The 19553-nt window shown below is 45.7% G+C and overlaps 1 protein-coding gene across 1 annotated transcript in view; it reads left to right on the forward strand.

Moving 5' to 3' along the window:
• The window catches only part of LOC122096446 (aldehyde oxidase 2), a 92805-nt gene that overhangs the window by 13199 nt on the left and 60053 nt on the right, over nt 1-19553 (forward strand). The window contains exons 8-14 of the mRNA XM_042667003.1: nt 2885-2965; nt 4479-4623; nt 6541-6633; nt 11482-11633; nt 13355-13448; nt 16584-16693; nt 19139-19323. Of these exons, the coding sequence (XP_042522937.1) occupies nt 2885-2965; nt 4479-4623; nt 6541-6633; nt 11482-11633; nt 13355-13448; nt 16584-16693; nt 19139-19323 (860 nt within the window). The remainder of the gene's footprint in view (nt 1-2884; nt 2966-4478; nt 4624-6540; nt 6634-11481; nt 11634-13354; nt 13449-16583; nt 16694-19138; nt 19324-19553) is intronic.

Below are 19553 nucleotides of genomic sequence, written 5' to 3' on the forward strand. Positions count from 1 at the left end.
GCACTCCACTCAAAACTGTCCCAAGCATGCACAAGTCAGCTAGGAACAGTGGTGACCCACCAGCCGTGATCTCATTGTCTCCTTCATCATCCAAAAGGCTAGGACAAAGAGAACAGGAAATCCACTCCAGATGAGCCACATTCTCCGGTGGAATGGATTTCTGGAGCTGCCCCTGCTCACGCAGCCACGCTCCACCATTGTACCTCTTCCTGTGCAGAGGCAGATGGCAGCCCCCCCCCCTACCCTGGAGAGGGAAGGAACACACTCACGAGGCAAGTTACTGGCCTCCACACCTATTAAGTCCAGCTTAAAGTGTTCCAGCCACTGGCTTTACCCTCTGGGCGATATTCCTTCCCATTAAGGACCCACTACCAAGTTCTTAAGGGGATTCTTTATTCAGGATAAAATAGAGAATGGGTTCCCTCATGCAAGGAGACCTAAGAGCTTAGAGCTAGCCTCAGACCACAGTGCGCCTGCCATCTCCCACTCTGTCTACTTCTCTCCTTCACACCTAACGTCTTCCCATCCTTCCCTCCCACCATCTGCTTATTTGAGTCCAAAGAAATGGCCGTGGGACAGAGGGTTGCTGCTCTAGAGATGGGCTGCATGCTCCTGGTCACCTCAGAGGACCAGTGTCTTGGGGAAGTCCATGCATTGGAAAGCCAATGCTCAGATTTGCAGTCTTAGGTTAACATTAACCAAATACAAAAAAAATTGTGGGAATGGGGTACTGGAGCTTGAACTCAAGGCCTCGTGGTCTTTTTTGCTTTTTTGCTTACGGCTGGTGCTTTACCACTTGAGCCACACCTCCACTTCTAGCTTTTTGCTTGCTGATTGTCAGACTTATCTGCCTGCCTGAATAGCTAGGATTACTGGTGTGAGCCACTGCACCTAGCTAAGAATTTTCTTTTGGAGGAGGGTCCAGTTGTGGGGCCTGAACTCTGGGCCTGGGCACTGTCCCTCAGCTCTTCAGCTCAAGGCTAGCTCTCTACCACTTGAGCCACAGCGCCACTTCCCGCTTTTTTTTTCTTTTTGCTTGTGTGGTGCTGAGGAATCAAACCCAGGGCCTCAGGCATGCAAGGCAAGTGCTCTACCACTGAGCCACCTTCCCAGCCCCATAGCTAAAAATATTTTTAAACTAGAATGCACCCTACGATTCATTCATAAAAGAATGATATCACAATTATAATGAAACACAATTATAAAGAGTGCAACTTGGGATCTATGAGCCCCACATTCTTTCCTACAGGAAAACATACATAGAACACTAAATTCTACTGAGAAGGCCAGGTGCTGAGTGAGAATACAGCCATCTTAACCAGAGGGGCTCTGCTGGATGGCTGGCACCTGCCCTGAATCTCTGCTTCCCAAACTACTAACATCTTCCTCTTGGGCAATTGTTAAGGCTGGGCCTCGAACCTATGTAGGAGAACTTGTCATTTCTCAGCTCTGATTTATTATGTTTGTTTCACATCTGAATTCTCAAGTGCAGTGGTTATTTCTAGGTTTTAGTCACCATTCCACTACTCCCAAGTACTGCCTAAGCTCCTAATTCTAACCCAAATCCTCATCGCTCCAATGTCGACCCCACACCCCCTCCATCGGTGGGCCTGTGCACAATCTTCACAAGGAACAATTCTACGTTTTTTTTCTGGCGTTTGGAAAGGTCTACGAGAGCCAGAAAAAGAGTAGAGAGGGTCAGACAAATGTCAGGCCATGTCATCTACTTAGCATGAGTGTCCTTCACAATAAATATTAGTTGCATTTAATCTTTAGAAAGGTTAAGTACCTTCCCAGTAGTCTGAGAGACAGGTGAGAGGAAGCCCAGGCCTGCCTAGCTCTGGTGTGTCTCATCTTCTTGACCTCTGCCTCCACCCTGCATCCCAACCTTCTCTCCTAGGTCCCCTTTCCTCTGCAGGGATGTTACCTGTCACAGGTATTTTCCAGAGCAAAGCAGATCTGAGTCAGGCAGGACTCATCCATTTTATTAGGTAAATGTTTTAAATATTTTTGTTATCTTTAAGTAGTTGTACAAAGGAGTTGCCATTCAACAAAGCACTTTATGAACACAGTGCACCTTGGTCAGTGCCACCCCTTTGGACATTCTCACCCACTTCTCCTAACCCACCCCTTCCCTCACTTTTCTTAATTTTGTAGGATATGTATTGAATTGTTTTTTTCCATTTGACAAAGGCGTTTATTTGTATAATGCATCTTGATCTATGTTACCTCTTCAACATCCCTTATTTTCCTTGATTTTGTGGTATATACAAGGAATTCTCTACAGCATTCTCTCTCCTCTTCTCCCCTCTTCAAAGTCTACTATTAGGTAAATTATCACTGTGCTTTTTTTTCCTGATGCACAAAATAGAGATAATTTACTTTCTGTATACGATTATCTTGATGATTCAATGAATTATTAACATATGTCAAAGTACTCAATAAGTGTTGTCACAAACATCAGATTGTATGTGTGTGTGTGCGTGTTTGCACTTATGCATGGGCATGTGTGTTTAGAATCATTTTTACTTCAACTACAAGAGTTTGCAGAGCCTTAAAGGGCTAAGGGCATGGCATTAGCACTTTAAATCCTGACTTGGCCCAGCTGACGACAGTATTGGGAGCATAGCAGAAAGGATTTCCCAAACTTCAAGCCTGATCCTGTTTTATAGAACATGAAGTTTCCCAGAATTCTCTTTGGGAGTACTTCATAGCACTCTCCTTTAGAAGCATGTTGGTGGCAAATCAGCGATTCTCTTACAATACTTGTTTGGGGTCATCTGGCTTGAGCTATTTCCTGGACAAGGAGGCGGGAGAAGCAGTACTGTGCTGCTTCCCGCCTCCCTAGGCTGACAAGGCCATTTTGCTTCTTACTTCTATAAAGATGTGCACAGAGCTTTTTGCAAAAGAAGAGTTCCAGCCCTTGGACCCAACCCAGGAGCTCATATTTCCGCCAGAACTCTTGGTAAGATGACTTGGCTGATGTGTTTGTAATCTATCCATGTCCTTTCTGTTGGGGAAATCAAGATGCCAGCTTCCTACCCAGCCCCCAGCCCTAGCCGACCCTCTCCTCCTAGCCCCCAGCCCCCAGCTCACCCAGCCCTAGCTGACCCCTGGAACATAGTCACTAAGCTTCAGCTAGGACTTCCTGCTGTTGTGTGGCTTGTTGTTGTTGGGGGGGGGGGGGTATCAGGTGCTTTGGATTTACTAGATGGATGCCCCACCACATGAGCCATGCCCTTAGCCCTTTTGGTCTTCACTACTTTTCAAATAGGGTCTTAGGCCATCCTGGACCCAGGCTATCTTATTTATGCTTCCTGGGTAGATGAAATGCCAAGCACATGCTACAGTCCCCAAGTTTTTACTGGTTGAGGTAGGGAATTGTACCCTTCCCCATACCCCATGGTGGTCCTGGACCATTGATCCTACCTGAATAGCTTCCTGTTATAGCTGGGATTACAGGCATGAGCCACCACCACATGAAGCTCAAAAATGATCTCACCATTACTGTCATGATTGTCCTCTGGAATGTGTCCCTGTTCAACTAGCCAGGAAGTTTCACATTCCTGAAAGGCCTTTCACTCAAGGCAGTGACCCCAGGAACATCTCAGAAATACGCCTGCTCCTCTCCTCTCCTGCTAGCATCTCCATCCTTCATCTCAAATATCAAGTGTCCATTCTCTGAAGTTCTTTTATCTGACGGAGTTCTGATGTGTGTATTCATTCATTCATTCAAACATACATATCCAATCAGCAACACCCAGCACCGTTCTAGGTGCTAGGTTGACAGAAGGAGATTCAGCTTACAAAAAGCCCTGCACTCCTGAAGCTTGTGATCTGGTAAGAAAGAGAAATAATAAAATATAGAGAAGCTGGGTCACTCCTGTCATCCCAGCTACACAGGAGGCTGTGATCTGGAGGATCACAATTTGAACTCAGTTCAAGTAGAAAAGTCCGTGAGACTCTTATCTCCAAAGAACCAGCAAAATGCCAAGCTGGAAGCATGGCTCAAGTGGTAGAATGCCAGCTGTGAGCAAGCCCTGAGTTCAAGCCCTGGTACTGACAAAAAAAATAGTTTAACAAGTCAGAAGTGTTATGAAGAAAAAACTTCTATCAGTTACTGAGCATAAGAGGCAGATGGTTGCATTTTAAATATACTAGCCAGAGAAGACTTCTCTGAGAGGTTACATCTGAAAGAAAGAAAGTCTGGAAGTGAGAGCGCCCTTCACAAAAATATGGGGACAGGAACAATCTAGTTAGTAGGAACAGCAAATGCAAAGGACCTAGGGCTGAGAGAGCCTAGATCTAGAGACAAAGAGAAGGCAGGTCTGGTTGGAACAGAATGAGCAAGAAGAGGTCAGAGGCCTTCAGCACAGATTCTCAAGTCTTTGTAGAGGAACACACCCCACATGGGCCCCTGGTATAACTCAAGAGGATGATTGGGCCCACAAACACAGGCACTTGTCTCTTGCCTTTAGAGAATGGCAGAGAACCCAGAAAAACGGACCCTGACCTTCTCTGGAGAAAGAGTTACCTGGATCTCCCCAGGGACCCTGCAGGATCTCTTGGAGCTGAAAGTGAAACACCCCGAGGCCCCCCTCATCCTGGGCAACACATCCCTGGGTAAGCTATTCCGATGGTTCTCGTGAATGCCAGGCTGGGCTCCCGGCCTCTACACTGCTCCATAGTGTACTGGCTATAGATGAAGACGTCACCCCTGTAACAGGCCGGTGACCCCCCAGAGCCGGATGGACATGTACCCTAGAAGCATGTAGGGCTGCCCTTGAAGAGTGGGAGGAAAGTCCTAAAGGGTTGTTTTTATCATTTAATTGATCTTGTCCCTTGTCATTTTGATTGTGTTAGCTATCAAGGAGAGTTGTGTTGAACTATCGATGGATATCATCACAATACGCCACACACTCACTCACTGCCCACCTAGTTAAGAACTCCAACTTTACCAGGTGCTTTGAAGCCCATGGGCCCTCCTAAACTTGCCCTCCCTTCCCCATTCCTCTTGAAGGCAGGCCTCCACTAATTCTGTTTGTCCATCTCTCCTTCGTTTTCATATTTACCACATATATGTGAGTATTTTAACAAGATGTCACTTCGTTTTGCGTATGTGCAAGTTTCACACAAACATTATCATTATTTTATTATGTTCTTGTTATTATTATTATTATACAAGTTGCTTCATTCATTGAAACTTTATTTTCAGTATGAGAGTTTGAACCCCAGGCCTCATACTTGCTAAGCAGGTGCTATACCACTCAAGCAAGCCACATTGTTAGTACTTTTTTTTAATAATAGTTATTTTGAAGACAGGTCTCTACTCTATGTAAGCCTGGGCTGGGATCCTCTTGTTTCCTTTGTTGGTAGAATGACAAGCACATGTCACTGCACCTGATCATTGTGTTTCCCCTGTAGCTGGAATAATAGGTGTGTACCACCACACCCAGCTGTTGATTGAGATGGAATCTCCCAAACTACTCTTATGTCTGTATGAGCCTTGACCTATAATCCTCCTATCTCTGCCTCTAAAGTAGTCCAGATTACAGACTGGAGCCACTATATTCAGCTTCATTCTTTTTTCTTTTTTCTTTTTTTTTTTGTCAGTCATGGGGCTTGAACTCGGGGCCTAGGCACTCTCCCTGAGTTCTTTTGCTCAAGGCTGGTGCTCTACCATTTGAGCCACAGCACCACTTCTGGTTTTCTGGTGGTTAATTGGAGACAAGAATCTCACAGACTTTCCTGCCTGGACTGGCTTTGAACCACAATCCTCAGATCTTAGCCTCCTGAGTAGCTAGGATTACAAGCATGAGCCACCAGCATCAGCTTTTTTTAAGAGTTTTTTGTTTGTTTGTTTGGGTTTTTCACTATATTTTTGTCTTTTCTTTTTTTTTTGTACTGGGGATCAAATGCAGGACATTGCATTTGCTAGACAAGTGCTTTGTCACTGAGCTACAACCCAGTCCTCATTCAATATTCTTGACCTACAATTAACCTCTGTGGCTGCACATGGCTTGCAGTGTGTTCCACTGCTTCAACATAGAACAATTTGTCCCTCCATTGTATTATGGAAAGGAAGCTGTTAATGCAGCTTCAGATATTTCCAAGTCTAGGCTATTACGAATGCCCTTTTGAGTCTCTTCTCCTACTTCTTCTTTCTCAGAGGACTGGAGATCAAATCCAGACCCTTGTTCATACCAGGCAAATATTCTAACACTAAGCTACATATCCATCCCCACAAATATCTTTAGATACAATATGGTCTGGTGCCTCTGAGTAAGAGCTTTTTAAGAGCTCTTTGCCCTATTTATTTCCTATTTCTATGTACGCGTGGTATGTATATAAATAAGTGAATTCTTCTACTGGGACAGTATGCTCTATAAATTGGCTTGGCAGGGGTATATGGTCATTGCTTTTCTGCTTATTGTCAATATTTAAATTTTTTATATGAGGGGTTTCTTTTATGAAAAGATTTAACAAAGTAGAGGCATTTTCTCTTCCCTAACAGTCTCTAAAAATGCATGTACTCCTCAGGACCTGCAGTGAAATCCCGAGGACACTTTTACCCGGTTCTCCTCTCCCCTGCTAGGATTCCTGAGCTGAAGATGGTCACTAAGACCAATGATGGTGAGTGCCCCATGACTATAGTGAAGTCAAGTCAGTGAATGATCTCCACCCTAACCTACACGTACCAAGTAAGTCATACTTCAGCATCCGTTTGTCTTGTGTGGCCTGTTTCCAACTCTTCATCATTTTCCTAATGTAAGAATAGGTAGTCCCATTGTCCAAACCCTTTTGGCTGATATGAGATATCCAAGTGTTATCACTCAACACTTTGCACTCACTTTTAGGATTCTTGCTTATAAAATACCATGGTGAGCCTACTGCTGGCAGTGCATGCCTGAAATCCTAGCTATTCAGAAGGCTGAGAGCTGAGGATCATGGTCTGAAAGCCAATTCAGGCAGGAAAGTCTGTGAGAACTCTTAACTCCAAATTAACCACCAGAAAACTGGAAGTGGAATTATGGTTCACAGTGGTAGAGTGCTAGCCTTGAGCAAAAACCGGCTTCTGAGCCCTGCCTGAGTCAAGTCCCGGGGACAAGTGAGAGAAATAATTGTTCTGCACTCACATGCCGTTTGTCTCCTGGGAACAAGGGTAAAAAGCCAAATAGAACAAAAGTCTGGAGGCAATCACCCGCAGTAGTTTACAAAACCCTTAAGAACCCATTAGATGGAGAACTATCCGGCAAAGTGGAATGCACAAAGTAGGACAAATATATAAGAATTCTTATTCAAGTGAACGGCAAACCCAATAGAGAGTGGACCTGGTTTTTTTTTTTGTTATTGTTCCACAGAGCTCCTAGCCCTGTATGTGAATGCATGTGCTCAGTCAATGGCTTATCAATAGTCCATAGGAAAACAATGATGAATGTAACAAAATGCAGTGGTAATGGTGACTTTAACTTAGGTAATGGGGAGGTTGATAGAACTAAAAGCTTTCATCTAGAATGGCTTGTAGGGCATCAGATACATGTTGAGGAAGTTCAGCTGTGGTCAAAGGAGGGGATCCACCATGGCTGAATCGCCACAAGAGTCCTATCTTCCTGCCTCCAACCAACATCAGCTAATCAGGTTACATGGCAGACCAGCAAGCCTGTTCTTCCCTGGCCTGGCTCCACCCATTGACAAAGGAAGGTTGCCTTTCTTAGGTCTTGTCCAGCTTCAATCTTGTAGCATTTTGGGTGTGAATTGCTCATACCTTGCATGAGCCAAAGGGAGAGTAGAGGAAGAGATAGAGAAATGGGCAGACTATGGCATACACAAGCATTCTCAGCAGAAAATTAAGTCAGGAAGACTTTGATGGTCTCCTCTAGGCTGTACTTAGCCTTCTTGTTTTCAAGCTTCTCTTCAACACTATGACCCTGCCAGGTATAATGGTACATGACTATAATCCCAAACTAAGGAGGCTAAAACAGGAAGATCTCAAGTTCAAAGCCAGCCAGAACTGCGTAGCAAGACCCTGTCTCAAAAAGAAAGCAATACTACAACTCTGTCCTCAAGTCTTAAATAAAACAAGTACAGTTAAAAAAAAAAAAAAAAAGGAGCTGAAAAAGAGCCCACACCTCTCATCACAGCCAAGTGGAGGCAGGAGGAGGAGGCTCACCGTTCCAAGAAAAAGTGTGAAAACCTCTCTGAGAAACCACTAGACCATAGAGGACTGGGGTCATGGTTTAAGTGGTAGAGAGCCTGCCTAGCAAGTACAAAGTCATGAGTTTAAACCCCAACACCACAAAATAGAAGAGGAAAAAGAAAGAAAAATAGGAAGTCTACTATTTTTATCCCTAAAGGCCCTTCAGAGAACTCAAGCTTTAACTTTTTAGATGAAGAAACTCAGATGAAAAAAAAAAAAATAGACTGGCAAAACACTCCCACCTGATATCCTGAAGATAGCAGGACTCTTACTCCCAATTGAAAAAAATCACGGCTGCTCGCAATCAACCGTGTGGGCCGGCGCCCTTTGGGTGTCGTTATCCGTGAGGAGTTAGCTCCTTGCCCTGCTCGTTCCAGCCTGGTGCCGTCGTGCTTTGGCTGTCAACTTTTCTGGGTCCCAGTTCCTTCACACCGGATCCTGTCCGTGTCCTAAATGGACATGGAAACAGAAAAACGAACTCCGGGCCCGGCGTCAGGGCAAGTTCCACTATAGCTGATGAACGAACATGGACTTTGGAGGATAGAAAAATGGTCCGCATTGTTCTTACAAAGACCAGGACAGATGCAGCCAACTGTTGGACTTCCCTTCTAGAATCTGAATATGCCACTGATCCTTGGGTACAAGACCAAATGCAGAGAAAGCTCACATTAGAGAGGTTCCAAAAAGAAAATCCTGGCTTTGACTTCAGTGGAGCTGAAATCTCAGGAAACTACACAAAAGGTGGACCAGATTTCTCAAACCTTGAGAAATAACTGCAGTTCTTTAAAAAAGAAAAAAGCTTTTGGTTACATTGTGTGGATCATAGCAGGTATAGCCAATTTTAATATAAGCAGTGTATTATGTGGTGGAAAAAAAACAGGATACCTACAATTAACAAATTGCAAAGCTATTTAAATATGGTTCTAAAAATTGCATTAAGATATGATTTACATAGAAAACATGTACCATAGGAAATATTCTGTGGATATATGGTGACTTTTTTGGACTTGTTTTTGCTCAGCATGAAGTTTTATATTCTGCCTTTTACTAATTTCATATTTAATTGTATTTTTACTACAAAAAATACCAATCATATGAAATGAAGGGTACCTTCAGGGAACATTGCTTTTCTTAAGTGTGATGCAAGAATAATGTTCAATAAATTTTCTAAGCAGGAAAAATAAGAAAAAAATTACTGCTGCCACCACCTCCCAAGGGCCTATCCCACCTCCCATCCCATGCCTATTTGCTTTTGCTATTCACTTTGGTCCTGGGAACCAAAGAAAGCCAGATTCTGAAATATAAGCAACCCCTGGCCTGCCTCTGAACCTCTTAAGAGTAAAGCGTGAGTGCCCTCTAGTGACCGATGGGAAGCTTCCATGTTTAAAAATCCTATGATCCAGAAGACACTTTCTACTGAGTAAACTGGAACAAGACTGGCCCCTACAAGAACCCTCAGCCATAATTTTACCTTGGATGTATTTAAATGTTAACATTTCCTTTTTTTATTGTGAAAATACTGTACAGAGGGGTTACAATTACATGGGCAAGATAGTGAGTACATTTCTTATCAAGCATTGTAGCCTCCTCCTTTGTTTCCCCTTCCCATCCCTTCCCAGCCTCCCCTCCCCGCCCCCCCCCACCCAAATGTTAACATTTCATCCATATCATATACACATCTGGTTCAATATATTTTTCCATCAAAAATATTTGGTATAAAGTGCTTCAGAAAGTTGCTGAGTATTTTTCTCATTGGCCCAGGAACTATGAGAAGCCTTGAGTTAAAATGAATCAAGCAAAGTAGTTCTTCCTTTCTCCACCAACATACAAGCTAGGTTTCATGAGCAAGATGAAATAATAAAATTATAAGTAAAACAACTGAAACAAGGTGAGGAAATAAGATAAACAATGGAAATGATCAAACAAAACCCAAAAGTAGATTGGCCCTCAACGTGATTTGAAGTCTGTGATAATTCAGGTGGCAGCTGGCATTTCATTCTCAACTGGGGTTGAACCATCCTTTCTTACCTGTGTCAGAAAAGAGGCAGGAGGGCTAGTCTGTGAGAAGCTCTTTTTTTTTTTTTTTTTTCAGTCATGGGGCTTGAAATCAGGTTCTGGGCTCTGACTCTGAGTTCTTTTTCACTCAAGGCTAATGCTCTACCACTTTGTGTCACAGTGCCACATCTGGTTTTCTGGTGGTTAATTGGAGTCTCATGAACTTTCCTGCCTGAGCTGGCTTTGAACTGTGATCCTCAGATCTCAGCCTTCTGAATAGTTAGGATTACAGCCACTAGGGCTCAGCATGAGAAGCTCTTGAACCTTAATAATACTCAGAAGATTTTATGTCTTGGTTCTCCCAATTAACAAGGCCTAGGTTCTTTATTTTTTTAAGAGAAAAGAAAGCATATGGCAGGAACAGGACTGACTTTCCCATGTTCCAGAAAAATAAGGTCAGGTTTTTTGCAGAAGTTAAAAACCAGACTGAGGGAGCATGTGAGGGTGGGATTTTTTTGCTCAAGGCTAACACTCTTTCATGTAAGCCACAATTGCACTTCTGGCTTTTTGGTAGCTAATTAGAGATAAGAGTCTCACAAGCGTTCCTGCTCAAGGTGGCCTCAAACCATCATTCTCAGATCTCAGCATCCTAAGTAGCTGAGGTTACAGGCATGAGCCACCAGCACCAGCTACCTGCACCAGCTGGGCTGGCTTCAAACCAAGATCCTCAGATTTCAGCTTCCTGAATAGCTAAGATAACAAACATGAGCTACCAGCACCCAGCTGTGTGCCACTAGTGACTAGCAAACCACTTTCCTTTAAAAGATGTAGTTGAAACCCTGCCATTCTAGCTAATGTCCCAACAATACTTGCAAGTTTGGCTGTAACAAATGTTACAAACATTGGATCACATTGTGGCAAGTTAGCAAATAGCCTCCTCCCAGTTGTCCTGGAAGCATTGCTCCCTCACCATCCCCACCCCCCAACTTCACCACACCCAATGACACCAACAGAATGCCTGGGCCAGCTGCTTGCTTGGGCCATGTTTATTCTGATTGGCCAGTGCTCCTCACAGAACCAAGCCCTAGGCTTGGGACTTTAAATCTCTTGACATAGTTGATCTGAGAGCAGACATCTGTGTGGTTTTGAGTCCTAGTGATTCTTTGAGAAGCCAAGAGTGACACACTAGTTGAACACTCACCCAACCACGTAGCTCAGTATCATGATGACAATGCTACTGCTCCCCACCCCCCCCCCCATGTCACCCACAAAGCCAATTTGCTTTCCAGGTCTGACTATTGGTGCTGGTTGCAGCCTGGCACAAGTGAAGGACATCTTGGCTGAAAGCATCTCTGAGCTCCCAGAGGAGAAAACTCGGACCTACCAGGCCCTCCTGAAGCACCTGCGGAGCCTGGCAGGCCAGCAGATCCGGAATATGGCAGTAGGTTCCCTCGTGTCAATCACTGGGTACCCCGAGCTTCTTTCTTGATCTTGTTTAAAATGTTAAATATACATATTAGCAGAATCAGTATTGCAAACGGCCCCAGCAGCTTGAAACAACAGGCACAGTGAATAAATATTTTAAATTAACAAATGTGAGTTAATAGAATATTTGGAAGAGACATCAATGTCAGATTCAACAGAGTGGCTAAGCAGCTGCACAGGTGTTTGGTTTCGCTAATTTCATGAGAAGCCTGCCAAAGAATCAAATATACTTAGGCTTCATTCATGCAGATATATTGTCTGAAACAAGAAGGCTAGCCTTCTGTAATCTAGACTGCTGAGATCACAGCTGAAGAACGATGAACAGAAGACAGAAAAATGATCATGATTAGATTTTCAAAATTTACATGCTCTTTTGCCTGCATACCCTAAATGGTATATTGGAAACCCTTCTGGTCTGAAGAATTGTATGAGGAGGTGTTTCCTTTCAAAAAAATAATAAGTTCTCAAGGAATGATTTCAAACGTTCTCTGAAATCAAGAACTCAGACCAAGTCAGGTGCCAATGGATCACACCTATAATCCTAGCTACTCAAAAGGCTAAGATCTGAAGGTATGGTTCAAAGCCAGCCCAAGCAGAAAAGTCTGTGAGTATTTTGTCACCAATTAACCACTGAAGAGCGAGAAGTGAAGCTGTGGCTCAAGTAGCAGATCACGAGCTTTGAGCAAAAAAACGTTAAAGAACCTCGTCTACACCCTGAGTTCAAGCCCTAGTACTGTCACAGGAAAAAAAAAGAATAAGGAAAAAAAAAATACCTCTGACCAGACCCCTCATAGCCTCTGGAGAGACAATGGCAGAAGAGTAAGGGAGTAGAACACATCAAAAGAAGGAATAGGAGAAGCAATGGGGGGGGGGGGGCATGGGGGGAATTAGAGGCATCTTCCGTCATTTACAGACTCCTGCCGATGGATTATTACACAGGATCACAAAAGGTGGAAGAATAGTCCATAGGTGAGAGTCCAGGCAGGCAGGGTGAACCAAAGAACTTTAAAATGAAGCTGTGGGTTCTCTGGCCTTCCCCGCATTCCAGCCCAGACTACAGCAAGTGACAGGCCACCACAGGTCCCTCCTTTCATGGGGAAGACGGCACTGAGTTGAGTGTCCTGTCATTCGCATTCCAAGTTTAGAGATGGTAGAAGCATCTTTCTACCATCGTGTAGATGCCCAGTACCTAGCCCATGTGAAGTCTGGTCATTTCCAAGTATGTGAGAAATGAAGCTGAAGACCTTGTGTACTGTATACCAAGGCATCATGGTATCCCTGGCTCCTTGGCCATTGAGCCTCACATCCTATCTGATGCCCGTTGGTCAAGTTGTATGATTTCTCTACGCCATGTTGTCATTCCCCATGAAATCAGGACTAACAGCCTCCCCTTCACTGGGTCATTGTGAGGCTTGGTGTAAGCAGACATGCCAGAGGTTAAATGGCATCTATATCATGTCAAATGCCAGGGAAGGGCCTTTGTAAAGTGACCTCCACTCTTCTCCACTTCTGGTGGAGAGGTGCTGTGCAGAGGGTCTCCCTGACACCCACGTCCTCTCAGACCTGACCAAGCCCTCTCTTGACCCTCCCATGACACTGAAATCATAACACAAGCCCCTGCGGGGAGGGGAGAGGAGAATGGAGAGACTGACTGAGCTGTAAACTCTTTCTTCTTAGACCTTGGGGGGCCATGTGATAAGCCGGCACTGCTATTCAGACCTGAATCCAATTCTCTCTGTGGGTAAGGCTGCCCTCAATTTGCTGTCGGAAGGTAAGCTACCTAAGAACACTCTGGAAAGCACCGAGAGGTTTTGTTCTGTTTGGTTTGGTCTTTTATTAGTTTTTTTTTTTAGAGGTTTTTTTGTTTTTTGCTTTTTGTTTTGGTTTGGTTTTTTTGTCAGTCTTGGAGCTTGAACTCTGGGCCTAGGCACTGTCCCTCAGCTTTTCAGCTCAAGACAAGCGCTCTACCACTTGAGCCACAGTACCACTTCCGGTTTTCTGGTGGTTTATTGGAGATAAGAGTCTCACAGACTTTCCTGCCTGGGCTGGCTTTGAACTGTGATCCTCAGATCTCAGCCTCCTGAGTAGCTAGGATTACAGGCATGAACCATCGATGCCCAGCTTCAAGTTATTTTTTTTTTAAGGAATTACATTAAGTGAGAGCCCAGGTTGCTGTGTTTCCATTCACCTTAGGGAGCACTATCCCGGGGGAAGGTATGTCAATGCAGAGATCAAAGTGCTTCCTTGTGACAGCACACACGTGTACACACATGTATACACATATGCATACGCACACAACTGGAAGCCATAAATTCAAATAGCCCATGTGTTAGCTCACATGTTCCTGCCTGGCCAGCAAACACCAGGAGTGGTGAGGCAGAGGCGGGTGTGGGAGTATTCCCTCCCTGTGATCTGAGGAACCATTCCTGGCTTTCCCCCTCTTCCTCCTCATGCACCTCCCTCCACCACCGCCTTGTCAGAGACTCCCCCGACACCCCATCCCATACCCTAAGCTATCCTCCTACCTCAGGGGCCGGGTAAGAAGCCACAAGTCTGGCAAGGACACAGAGCAGACGTCCAAACACTGCAGGCCTCTGGAGACAGGGCAGGAAGGAGACAGTGATTCATTTTAATTACAGCTGAGGAGAGTATTCCTTTGGAGCAACTCCCAGTGAAACCACTGTTCCAGCTCCCCCAAGGACCTGTGCATTCATACTGCCTCCGGGAACACTAACTCAGCCTTGACTGAAGGCTAACCATACACCACTAACTCAGCCTTGACTGAAGGCTAACCATATACCACTAACTCAGCCTTGACTGAAGACTAACTAAACACCACTAACTCAGCCTTGACTGGAGGCTAACCATACACCACTAACTCAGCCTTGACTGGAGGCTAACCATACACCACTAACTCAGCCTTGACCGAAGGCTAACCATACACCACTAGCTCAGCCTTGACTGAAGGCTAACCATACACCAGCCTATGCTGGGCACTGCATAGACCTCATCTCCAACCTGCTGATCACTTGTCCCCAGAGGGATGAAATGCTATCCTTGTGCTGCTAGAGCCAAATTCTGAGGGTAGATAATGTACAAAGATGGACAATGTGTATCTCATCCTTCTAGAGGTTAAGAAGTTCAAGCTCAGGGTACTAGTATCTGGTGAGACCTTTGCTGCATTATCCCCTGAGGGAAGAAAGAAAGGCAAGGAGGAGCAAGAGGTAGCCACACTTATCCTACTAAAATGTCATAATCAAACCTATGACGTGGGAGACAATATGGAGACAACAATCTCCTCTGAGTCTCATCTCCCTGCTCTCTCTACCCCATTCTAGAAACCTCCTGCCTCCTTCCAACCCATGCTTACATGTTAAGCAAGTATTCTACCACTAAGCTACATTCTCATTTCAAGGGGTGATGAAATTTTATAAGCAGAGGCATGGCCCAAGTAGTATAGTGACTTTCAATTCAAACCCCGGTATTGGGGCAGGGGGAGGGGAGTGTATGAATCAAATGAGTTTCAGACATAACAAAGATTCAAACCTTAGCAGCACTCAAGTCCATCTGATTTCCCATTGCATGTGCTGCTTCTTTACCTCCATACAATGCTGTCCTAGCCCTAGAGCCTCTTGCTCAAAAATGGCCCTCTATTTCCCTTACTGACCACCTATCCAATTCTCTCTCTCTCTCTCTCTCTCTCTCTCTCTCTCTCTCTCTCTCTCTCTCTCTCTCACCCATCCCTTCTGTGGGTCAATGGTGCCCCCTCCTGGGGGCTAACAGTGCACCAGACAAAAGGAGTCTGAGAGGAGCAATCACAATCTCTGCCCATGTGGACCCCAGACTAGGTCCACCCAGGGGCACTGGTCTCCCTGAGATGTGTGCTGCTAGGAAAACCCTGCCCCTTGCCATCGGGGGTTGACACAGAGTGAGGGGGGCAAAGAGAGAATGTGTATCCCTACAGCTCTTACTCAACTAAGTTGCATAGTGGAGGGAATGAAAGGCTCAAACCACTGAGTAAGCCAGGCTTTCCACTGAGTGCCCCAGGCCTGGAACCTGGGATACCTCCGCTCCACTCCCAAAGACCAGGAAAGGAGAAGAAGCCAAGACTCTAGGGCCCCAGGTTGGAGTGATGCCTGGTCCCTGTCCCTGTCCAGGGCCTTCTACTATCGTAGCAATGGCCATGTTGTTCTGCTGGATGACAGTCATGGCCTTCAGCTTACAGTCTCTACTTTCCCTACAAAGACATCTCTACCCAAGTGAGCACCCGTCAGCACTCCAGCCAGGTAGTAGATCAGCTAATCCATAGAGCAGCAGCACAGCAGGTGGGCCAAGATCAACATGGACTCCTTTAGGTTCCCGCCCCCCCCCCCCCAAAAAAAAAACTATACCTCATGCTTCAACTCTTCAGAGACTATGCCAGGCACCTAAAAGAGGACATGTTTTGGAGCCTGAGGCCACAGTTCTGACTACCAGCTGCTAAAAGCTGAGCAGGAAGGAGGTTTTAGAGACTTCACTTGGTTCCTGAGACAGGCACTCCCAAAGCAGCAAGGACAAAAAGCAAATCCGATCATCTGAGCTTCTGGTCACAAAGCATAAAAAACCCTGTATCCGCTGAGGTTATCCCTGCACCTCCATCTGAGCCAGGAACGAGTTCTAATTAGTCTGTTAGCCTCTTCTGTAAGATGAAAACCCACAGGCCCGGCAGGCTGCCTGGTGGAAGTGGCCTCCCTGTACAGGGCACAGGCACTGCTAAGAGAACAAATGTCGTCATGAAAAGTAGAGGGAGCAGAGCCCTGCATGGCTTATGCCGCAAGCCTTCTCTTCTCACAGCCGGCATTTAAATGTTCAGAACCACTTTGTGTTTCTTGCTAGCATGGTGCAAAAATGACATTTTCTTCCACAGATGGTCCACGGCAGATTCCCCTCAACGATCATTTTCTTGCTGGGGTAGTGAGTGCAGACCTTAAGCCAGAGGAGATTTTGGAATCTGTATACATCCCTCACACCCAAAAGGTAAGATCTCATTGTTTGCTCCCAAGTTGCTTTTCCCTTGTGATCACCACGTGCAGTCATCATGAGGAAGCTGAAAACAGATGGAAGTTTAAAAGATCTGTGCCCTGGAAACTCATTTTCTGTCCTCCTATGGGTTGGGTCCACACCAAGGCTCTGACACAGCCACAACTAAGCAGCAATGTGGGTTTGAGTTGTTGTTGCTGCTGTTGGGTGAGGCCTTGCTTCCTTCCCACCCCACCTTTCCATGAGTGAAAGCTCTCTGCCTGTGGATGGAACGTCCCCCCAGGCCCCAGGCACAGGGAGACAGAGACCAGGGCTTCCTCCCTGATCCCCACTTTTGCCAACCCCAGTAGGAATAGGAAGGTCATCAGATGTTTGCTATTCCAGGACCCCTGGGGTCGCTGTGGCCACCCAGCTAGCTATGGAGATGGCCGTCTGTGCTCACACCCTGTTCCTTGTGCCTCTCTCCAAAGCTGTGCTTAACTCTAAGAAGACAAGGCAATGCCAAACACACATTGCTGGGCACCGGTGGCTCACGCCTGTAATCCTAATTACTCAGGAAGCTGAGATCTGAAGGATCATGGTTCAAAGCCAGCCTGGGCAGAAAAGTCCCCATGAGACTCTTATCTCCAATTAATCACTCAAAATCTAGAAGTGGAGCTGTGGCTCAAAGTGGTAGAGTGCTAGCCTTGAGCAAAAGAGCTTAGGGACAGCACCCAGGCCTTGAGTTCAAGCCCCATGATGGACAACACACACACACTTTCATGCATACAAATATATGGGGGCAGATCTAAAGCCAGGGGGCAGGTGGAGAAAGTCCTAGGTTGTTATATTTTCAGCCATGGTTGATCTTTAGTTTAGCTTTTGAAATGGAAATTGAAATATGTTCCCATTCAAAAATGCATCTAGAAAACTGGATGCTGGTGGCTCACGCCTATAATCCTAGTTACTCAGGAGACTGAGGTCTGAAGATTGTGATTCAAAGCCAGCCCTAGGAAGAAAGTCTGAAAGACAATTATCTCCAATTAACTACAAAGAAGAAGAGGAAGAAGAAGGAGAAGGAGGAGGAGGAGGAGGAGGAGGAGGAGGAGGAGGAGGAGGAGGAGGAGGAGGAGGAGGAGGAGGAGAAGAAGAAGAAGAAGAAGAGGAGGAGGAGGAGGAGGAGGAGGAGGAGGAGGAGGAGGAGGAAGAGAAGGAGGAGGAAGAGGAGGAGCAGCAGCAGCAGCAGCAGCAGCTGTGGCTCAAGTAGTAGAGCACTAGCCTTGAAGAAAAAGAAGTTCTCAGGGACAGCACCTAGGTCCTAAACACTGCACAAAACACTGAAAGGACCAAAAAAATAAATAAAGTGCATTTAGTACCAGGTACTAGTGGCTAGCTACTCAGGAAGCTGAGAATTGAGAATTCCAGTTCAAAGCCAACCTGAGCAGGAAAATCTATGAAACTCGTTTCCAATTACCTGCCAAAAAGCCAAAAGTGGAGCTGTGTCTCAAGTCGTAGAACATTAGCCTTTAGGGGGCAATGGTCAGGCCCTGATTCAAGCTCCAGGACCAAAGTAAAAACAAAAACAAAGAACATCTCTATAAAGGCAACAGAGAGGAAGCAGGAAGATCAAGCACAAGTGTATGAGAGGCAGCACAGAGGGACATGCACAGGCAAGCCTTCTTCCCTGGCCCCATCTTGGCTGTGCCAGAGATCATGGTGGCAAGGGAATGCAAGGGCAGCCATCCTTCCCCCAACTCCTGATCCTGTGATCCTGATACAGGATTCCGTAGACCAAAGTTCTATCCTGAACGTTCTATTCCACTTCCTTTTGAGTTTTGCCAAATGGAATTTTTTTTTTTGGGTCCGGTCATGGGACCTGAACTCTAGGCCTGAGCGCTGTCCCTCAGCTCTTCAGCTCAAGGCTAGCGCTCTACCACTTGAGCCACAGTGCCACTTCCGGCTTTTTTCTTTTTGCTTATATGGTGCTGAGGAATCGAACCCAGGGCCTCATGCATGCAAGGCAAGCGCTCTACCACTGAGCCACCTTCCCAGCACCCAAATGGAAACGTTATCCTTTCTACAAAGCAAGAAAAGGTGTGGATCTCTTTGGAATTTTCAAAGCCCTGATGTTCAGAGGGCTCAGCCATCCTCACGAAGACAAGAAGGAATGGTTTCTAAAATACAAGCCCACCACAGTGGTGCATTCTGCATGCAGCCATCCTGGGCTCCGGGGGAAAAATGTACATGCTCCCTGATCCTTAGGGTGTCTGGGGTTCTGGGGCTGGGCCTTAGGGAGGACACCATTCTGACTTTGAACAAATAGGCAGCCAAGGTGTGGTCTAATTATAGAAACTGTCCTCTTAGAGGGCATCTAAGTGATTAATTAAAGTACCAAGAAACAGAACAGAAACCGCACTCTTATTCTGACATACAAGATAACCCAAATGGCTTTTGCCTCCGCAGTGGGAATTTGTGGCTGCTTTCCGACAGGCTCAGTGCCAACAAAATGCCTTGCCCGATGTGAATGCTGGCATGCGAGTCCTGTTCAAAGAGGGCACCGACACCATTGGGGACCTGAGCGTCACCTATGGAGGGGTAGCCGCTTCCACCGTCAGTGCACACAAATCTTGCCATCAGCTTCTCGGCAGGTAAGGGGTGAGCCCTGTACCCTGATCATGCACCTTGAAGTCTTGAGAAACAAAAACAAGGAACAAGTGGGAATTGGGGCTGTGGCAGGTGTTGAGAAAACCCTGGAAAATGGAAACTCAGACTTATAAAAATCATGGCTTGTTTGTTCTGTAATTTTCCAGAATGAATTAAATCTTGATTAGCTTCAATTGATTGCCCGCTTCCCTTCAGGTTGAGGAACCCAGTAAAA

Source organism: Dipodomys spectabilis, unplaced genomic scaffold, assembly GCF_019054845.1.
Source record: "Dipodomys spectabilis isolate Male_0828 unplaced genomic scaffold, ASM1905484v1 ptg000373l, whole genome shotgun sequence".
Taxonomy (NCBI): Eukaryota; Metazoa; Chordata; class Mammalia; order Rodentia; family Heteromyidae; genus Dipodomys; species Dipodomys spectabilis.